Genomic DNA, 8,379 nt, shown 5'->3' with positions numbered 1-8,379 from the left:
ATTGGTAGTCATGAGAAGAGGCTGTTCTGGTGTGGCTACAGAGTAGGATGGACATGGCAGACTAGCCTGGGGAAGCAGGTTGGAGTTCCCACTCTTAGTAGAGCCTTGTATGCTAAGCCGAGAGTACAGTCTTTATCTTGAGTGTAGCAGGAGGCCATGGAGGAATTTTAAGCAGAAGAGAAATGACAATGAAAATTGCAGTTTAGAGCTCTTTGAGGCTGCAACCAGAAAGTCAGGACAGGGTGAAATGTATGGAGTTCTGGAGGGAGGGAAACAGGGAGAGAGGAAAGAAGAGGAAAGAAAGAGACAGAGAGAGAGAGTCAGGATAGGATGTGGGCTTGTGTAGGGGCACTTGTGGCTTGTAATTCCATAGCCAACCAAAAGCACATGAGAGAGACTGACTTACAAGAAACAACTCCTGAAAGAATTCAGCAAGGCCTGCAGCCAACTTCCACTTTACTCTGAATATTTCAGTTTCGGGGCATCTTGTTATGAGTCAAGATTCCTCCTTCTGAACATGGGACTTTCCAGAAGGACTACAGTTCCTTCCATGCATCCACTTGACTTAGGATGTTCTGGATTTTGGTTGTCGGGGGAGTTTGCCTGCCTCTCTGAAGAAGGATGGCTGTGTGGTCCCTGTGGAGTCTGCTTCTCTGGGCAGGTAGGTGGGGCAAGGGAGTGGCCTGTCCTCAAAGGGCTGACCCATCCAGCTGCCCCTCACCAGACATCTGGACAGGGTCTCCCATCCAAAGTAAGAGCCCAGGAGCAAGTTTTGGGGCAATGTTGAAAACTAGGCAGAGGCAAAGGAAGGTGGGGTCCCGGGTAGAAAAAGGCAGCAGCACTGGGAGAATACATGTTAGGAGACTCAAGCTGTTTTGTTGCCCAGGGCAATTAAACCTGAGACTGGTGGTACCAGTGGTTTGGAAAGAGATGGCTTTGGGAATGGTAAGGGTCTGTCAATGTTACCACATGAGAATTCTAAATACAGTCTGGGGAGAGCAGTGGAGGGCAGGGAAGAGCAGAACTCTTTCAATCTAAGGATGTTTTTCCAAGAGCCTGTGGGAAACTTGAGGCCCTTCCTGAGGTCTGTCTAAGAGGAGGTGGATACTGAGTAGAGATGAGAGGCAAGAGCAAGTTTAATGTAGCATATGTGGACCTGGAGTGGCCAATAATGGTGTGATAAGATGCTTACTTGTTAGGTCTCTTTGGCACTGGGCAATCCTGCCATTCTGTCTGGTGCCTGACTTCCCTTCCTTTGTTAAGAAGTATTCAGTGTGGCACAGGTCAGCTCCGCAATGCCAGGGGATAGGAGAGTTGTGGGAAGCATCAGGGAAACTTGATGTTTCAAGAATGAGCAGAATTTAGCCAGTGAAGGAAGCAGGGGGCAATTCAAGCAGAGGCATCACCCGCACACTTCAAACTCAATACGTTTCCAGCAACACTCAGCATCCTGCCACCTCCCTCTCCCCCAATTCTGTCTCTCCTCCTGTCCTGGACTACATAAAATGACACCTTCTGGGTCCCAAGGACCTGGGAGCCATCCTTGACTTCTTTATCCTTTGCTCCTCGGATCCAGTCTGTTATCAGATCACATTGATTATGCATCTTTATCTCTCAGTTCCTGCCACTTCTACCTGTCTCAGTTGATCCCCCTCACTACAAGTTTTCATCTCTCACTTTTGGAGTAATAGAAGCAACCTCATTCTTGCCCCACCTACAATGCATCTTCTGACCCTCTGCTGGAGTGGTCTTTCTAACATGCATTTAATCCTGTTACTTTCTTACTTAACACCTAGTCTATGGCCCCCATTACTTTCAGGATAAAGCCCAAATGGCAATGTCACTTTCAGGGCCTTGCATGAACTAGCTCCCTACAATTCTGCAGTGCAATTTCTCACTCCCCCTGCAGAAAACTACTTTCAGTTCCCTGTGCACCATGCTGTCTCACCCTCTAGGCCTTTGTATACACTGTCCCCTTTTCCTGTAATATTTCCTATCCCCACTCCAGGCAGCCCTCTGCTTGGCTTGGCTGATTCCATTTCTCCTTGGGGTCTCAGCTTAACCATTTCTTCTCTGAACTCTTCAAGGCCAGGTAAGGTCACATTATCACCCTGCCTGTGTTCTCCCAGAGCACTCCCTTTTTTTCCATGGTACTTAGTATAGTTTAACTGCTTGCTTAAGAATCTGACTTCCTCTGTGAGTTCCATGAGCCAGGTACCAAATTATTTTTCTTATTGTTTTATTCCCAGCCCCTGACACAGAACATTCTCAACTGGGGTGGGGGAAGGGAGAGGGGAGGGGCCCCAATTTGCTCCATGCTGCTGCATGCAGGAGAGAGATACAAGGAGCTTGGGGCAGGCAGTGACATGGCTCTGTTCTTGCAGCACCATTTCCTGTTGCAGTTTCTGGTGCCCAAGTGCAGGGCCAGGTCGGGGGCTCGGTGCTGCTGGTGGCAGAGCACTACCCTGGCTTCCAAGTTCGAGAGGCCATCTGGAGATCTCTCTGGCCTTCAGAGGAGCTCCTGGCCACATCTTTCCGGGGCTCCCTGGAGACTCTGTACCATTCTCGCTTCCTGGGTCGAACCCAGCTGTACAGCAACCTGAGCCTGGAGCTCCGGCCACTGGAGGCTGGAGACAGCGGCAACTTCTCTGTGTTGCTAGTGGACACTGGAGGTCAGACCTGGACCCAGACCCTGCAGCTCAAGGTGTATGGTGAGTGTGCCTGACACTGGCTCTCTGCCCTGCTTCCCACCACAAAGCCCTGGAAAGGCAGCCTGAGTCCTGGGAACTGGAAAACTGGATTCTGAAAACCTTGGGCCTCTGACTTCATGGTTGATTCAGAGACCAGCTGCTCTCCTGCAGCCACATCTAAGAAAATCCTCAAGTTCTCCCAGGTGAGCTCCTATCTGCAGCAGCCCAGATCTGCCCACTACAGTTCTTGTCCGAGCTCCAAATTGATATTTTCTTAGTTCAGTGGCCTTGGACATAATACTTAGCTCTTGCATCAGCCTTCTCATTAGTAAAGCAGACACCATGATAATATTATCATATAGATGTTCATAACAGTGAGATACAATGGTACTTGAAAAAGGATCTAGGACAGAAGCTAGCCTATACACTTCATCAGTTTGAAGGTATCAGTTATGATGTGCCATTATTTTATGTACCACTAAAAATGAAAAAATACTACCAATTAAATGGACACAATATTCTTATTTTAAAAAATTGAATTATAATTCAACTGTAGTTAAAAGTATAGAATTTTTATTTTATGTTTTTTAAAAGAGTTCTTTCTGATTGATATAGAGATTTTAACTATATAACATTCAGGGTTCTTTCAGTCACTCATTGTTGCAAAACAAATGGCTAAAAATGACTTTTTTTTATTTCTTACAATTCTGTGGGTTAGCCTGGCTTAGCCAGGAAGACCTCTACTCCACACGGTTATGCCAGGGACATTCATGCAGGTGCATTCAGCACCTCAGCTCAGGTGGCTGAATTCACTGGGGGCAAGAGGGCCTTTCTTTCCAGGAACTTTACCTCCACCTCCATCACAATGACATCTACCCTAACCTCTACCACTATCACTACCTCCACATCCACCCTCCACCATCAACACCTCCCCCTTTTCCACCTCCCTCCTCCATCACCTTCACCCTTAGCTCTACCACTGTCACCACCTCCACCTCTACTACCATCTCCATCATTACCTTTACTACCACCACTACTTCTACCTTAACCTCTACCACCATCTCTACCTCCACCTCCACTGTCACCACCTCCACCACCTCCTTTACCACTATCACTACCACTACCTCCACCTCTTCCACCTCCACTATTACCTCTACCTCCATGATATTTCTGCTAGTCAAGAAAAAAAAAAGGTCTTCTAGCTCTTTATTTATCTACCTAATGGCTTGGAAATGATGTGAGTGACCCCAAAGCACAATTTCAGTAAAACCTCCAAAATTTGGTAGAGGGGAAGAAAAGGTCCAAATTTAAGAATGGAGAGTAAGAGTGACAGCTAGGAGAAAAACAATGGAGGAGAGAAAGGCAGTAGCAAATTAGGAGAGAAACATCCCCTGCCCTGAAAGAGCTAACTGGCTGTCCTTGGGTATGCCAATCAGGTGCTGATATGCAATTAGATGGGTGTCCTTCTGGGTGCATGCAGCCCTGAACCAGGCGTACAATTTGGCATGCAGAGTGCTGCCTAGATCTCAGAACCACCACCTTCACCTATCACCCCCTTAGCCAATGCACTTGTGTGGTGAATAACAGACAATACCATACAGGCAGCCCTGGAGCTTCTCCCTTGTTCTGAGTCTCAGCTGCTGCACATGTAAAATGAGGACATTAAAAGTGATAATATATACAGTGCTTACACCACTAAGCTCTAAAATACTTTGTTCTCAGCATCTGAATTACAAATTTAAGGAAATTGCTATTTTATTGCTTCCAAATACATAGCTAGATTAGAACTAATTGCACAAAGCTGCCACACAGCTGTCCTTAGGATCTCTGCTTTGACAATAGATAAAAGAAACAGATCAGTTAATAGAAATGCCAATGGTGTTTCTACTGTGTCCTTCAGGTTTGGAAGCAGCTTCTCATAAGTAGTGTAAATAACTCCCCCTGTAATCTTTATTTATACTATTAGTGTGTCCACCAAATTTTTACTTTTTTTTTTCATAGCACAAATCCTAACATATTGAGCTGGCATTAGTGAAGTTTTATTCTGCTGGACTTTGAAATGCTGTCAGACACTGAGTCCACTCACTGTTACCAAAATGCTTTCCCGCTGGCCCCCATTGCCATGGAGACTCAGAATTCACTCATCAACCTGTATAGAAAATGGGAGCCACTACCTAGGTTACAAGGACACCAATTTGTTTAATGGCCCAGGTAGCTGAGCACCTAGAGAGTGAGGGCTATGGAGGTAACAAGACAGAACCCCTTCAGAGCATTTTGTACCATTGTAACTATTTTCTTAATTATTCATAATCACTTGTCAGTATTTGTCTTCTCCAAATTCCAAAAGTCCAGGAATGCGTATGTTATTCTGCCTGACTTAATCAATGCTTATTGTCTCTCTGACCACTCTATCATGAGAAAAGTGCTAGGACAAGGGACAGACAGGATGCTTGGAGAGGTCAGTACCATACCTGGAGTATCAGGGAAAGCTTCACAGTCAGGGCAACAAGCAATGTGTCCAAGCTGAGCCCAGGAATTTTCTAGCAGGACAAGTAGAGAAAGATACATGTGCACAGCTTAGACTTATGAAGCAGAAAGAGCATGACATGTTTGAGAGAATGGAAATTAATTAGAATAGGTGGGGAGGACCAGCAGAAGCGATAGCTGGAGAAGTTTACATCAAGGATTTTTCATTCCAAACTAAGGAATTCAATTTTTGTCCTGTGGTTAGTTAGAAGCCAGACAAGGTTTTGGGGCAAGAGTAGACTAGACAGAGGTGGCATCTAACTCTCCATGGATCCCAGAGCCAGAGCTGTGGGCCGTGCCCAGCATCCCTGTAACCCATACCTGCTCTACTGTTCTTGCCCAGATGCAGTACCCAGGCCTGTGATACAAGTGTTTATTGCTGTATCTGAGGATGCTCAGCCCCCCAACACCTGCCAAGCATTCCTGTTCTGTTGGGTTCCCAACATCAGTGATATAACCTATAGCTGGCAACAGGAGGGGACCGTTGACTTTGGTACCAAGCCACATGGCCTCTTCATGGATGGACAGGTGTTGAGGGTTTCACTGGGACCAGGAGACAAGGCTTTGGCCTATTCCTGCATTGTCTCCAACCCTGTCAGCTGGAACTCGACTGTAGTCAACCCCTGGGAGAGATGCCATCATGAGGCAGGTATGTGACGGGCCAAGGGTCAGTGTGGGGTGGTGGAGCATCAAGTCCATCTCTGACCCTACCTCTTCCATGTCCTGCACCAGGGAAGGCTTCCTACAAAGATGTGCTGCTGGTGGTGGTGCCTGTCTCATTGCTCCTGATCCTGGCTGGTCTCCTCTCTGCATGGCACTGGGGCCCCTGCTCAGGTGGGAGTACTGCAGGTGCTGGAGGTGGGTGGAGGAGCTGAATCTTCTAGAAAGGAGGGCAGAGTATGGATCTCCTCTTATTTGCCCTCAAGAGGTCTACCCTCCTTACCTCTCTCACCTCATCTCTTGGCCCTTTCTATCATGTATTCTATCCCCCAATAAGACTTGAAGTTCTTTTGTAGTTCTTCAGATGATCTATTCTTTTACGTATATCTTCAATCCTTTGTCCATTCCATTTTCTCTGTCTGAAACACACTTTCCATGATTTTCCACTCAACTCCTTCATTGGGTTATCTCCTATATGATCTTCAAGGTGTGCCTGTTCCAGGAAGCATTCCTGACCTTCTTCCCTACCCCCAGAATGGATTAGTGTCCTGCCTTTAATGTCCATTGCTTACCCTAATCACAGCTCTTACTGCATTTACGCTACCACTCGATTCTCAGCCCTTTAAAGGCAAAGGCTGGGTCACCACTGGGCATTTAGCAATTGTTCCTGTTACATAGCTGGTATCAAAAAACGTTTGTTGACTGAAAGTCTAGTTGAATCCCAATCCATTGTTTCCAGGAAATGCTCACTGAGCAAAGTGTTTCTGTGACCAGGAGTTGATAGGGCCCCCTTCTCTAGGAAAAGAGGGAAGGGGAAACTCGGAGGTTAGCCAGGTTCTGAGCTTTATACCCATCAGCCCTACTTTTGTCCCAGAATGCTCTGCCATTGAAAGAAACAGCTCCAGTGGCCTGGGCTTCATGGTCATGCGCACCCCAGGCTGTATGACCTTGCTGGCCCCAGGGTGGAAAGAGTGAGTAAGCAAAGAGAGAAAGCAAGGGACCTCAGCCACTCAGCATGGAGCTGGGGTGGGTGACTGGTTCTTGTATATTTTTTCCCTAGAGGAGAGGGGTAGAGCAGCTGAGATCACATGCCACCCAGGGAACCTGTGTTCCTCCAGGCAGTTCTCAGAATTCATGGTAAGAAGATAGAGCCAAGAAAAGAGCAGCTTTTGATTTCAACAGCTTTATTGATATATAATTCACATACCTATACAACTCACCCATTTAAAATGTATACAGACTAGTGGCTTTTATTGTATTTACAAGAGTTGTGTATCTATCATCACAATCAATTTTAGAACATTCTCATTACCCCAAAAGCCAACCCCCAAACCCTTTAGCCATCACTCCCTAATCCTCCCTTTCCCTCCAGGCCTAGGCAGTCACTAATCTAATTTCTGCTTGTATACTGTCTATTCTGGACAGTGCACTATATGGTTCTTTATGACTGACTTCTTTCACTCAGCTTAATGTTTTCAAGGCTTAGAAAAGAGTGGCTTTGGTCACCAAGAAGGGACAGGAAGAAGCCAACAGAAAGACTCCTCACAGGGAGTCCAGTGGCTGGCCCTGATTCTGCCATTTAGCTTCTGGCCATTCATTTAACTGGGTCCATTCCAGCTCTAATTTTCTATACTTTTTACAGCTAAATGTGTGTCATAATTGCAGAGGAAGGCTAAACATTAGGAAGAAATTCCTATCCTTGAAGCATCTCCTTTTCCAGGGTCTTGAAAAGCCAAGGGGGGAAACAGTGGGGAGGGTTTTGTTTTGTTTTGTTTGCCCAAGGTAATCTTGGTCCAGGACAATTGAGATTCAGAGGTCTTGGGCCAAGTGAAGGATGCTAAGATTTCAAACATTGGAGGGGTAACCTTTTTTCTTATCTCCTTTCCAGGAAAGAAGAAGAAGGATGCCTGTGTTAATGGCATGGCTCTAGAGACAGAGAACCCCCTTGTGTAGATCTGCCATGAGAAAGAAGATAAATTGATGCCAGATCATGAGGAACTCCACTGCCCAGGCACATGATGGTCTGGGACATAGTTGAGACCTTGAAACTACCAGGGTTCTCGTACCTCCTGTGACACTTTGTCCCACATCCCAGGAGCAGCCTGGGCAGTTGTCACATTGGGAGGACAGAAAATACTAGCATGACCATCCACACCATCCACCTTCCCTCTCCCCTTGTTGCATGTCCTGGCTCTGGTCTTGGCAAGTTGGACCAAAGAGTATATTCTCTAAAGGACACTGGGCAGTCTTCAGGGCCCACAGGGACAGTGATTGTCCAGGGAATTCATGTCCTACCACTGCTCATGAAGTATTGTTATAGACTGAATTTGTCCCCTCAAAATTCATATGTTGAAGTTCTAACCCCCAATATCCCAGAATATGACTATTTGGGGATAGGGGCTTTAAATAGATCATTAAGGTTAAATGAATTCATTGGAATGGGGCTTTAATCCAGTGTTCCTGGTGTCCTTATAAGAAAAGGGAGAGACACCAGAAATACACA

The 8,379-nt window shown here is 46.3% G+C and overlaps 1 protein-coding gene across 1 annotated transcript; it reads left to right on the top strand.

The window, feature by feature from the left end:
- The first annotated feature begins 525 nt into the window (after positions 1 to 525).
- Positions 526 to 7,829, top strand: SLAMF8 (SLAM family member 8). Its single transcript, XM_054562905.1, has 5 exons — positions 526 to 661; positions 2,385 to 2,711; positions 5,560 to 5,865; positions 5,949 to 6,050; positions 7,765 to 7,829. Exons 1-5 carry the CDS (start codon positions 622 to 624, stop codon positions 7,827 to 7,829), a joined length of 840 nt encoding a protein of 279 aa, XP_054418880.1. The 5' UTR covers positions 526 to 621.
- Positions 7,830 to 8,379: the final 550 nt, after the last annotated feature.

Source organism: Pteronotus mesoamericanus, unplaced genomic scaffold (genome assembly GCF_021234165.1).
Source record: "Pteronotus mesoamericanus isolate MK-2021 breed Mesoamerican mustached bat unplaced genomic scaffold, CSHL_Meso_final scaffold_705, whole genome shotgun sequence".
Taxonomy (NCBI): Eukaryota; Metazoa; Chordata; class Mammalia; order Chiroptera; family Mormoopidae; genus Pteronotus; species Pteronotus mesoamericanus.
Note: the sequence above shows the minus strand (reverse complement) of the source record. Positions and strands in the feature narration are given on the sequence as shown.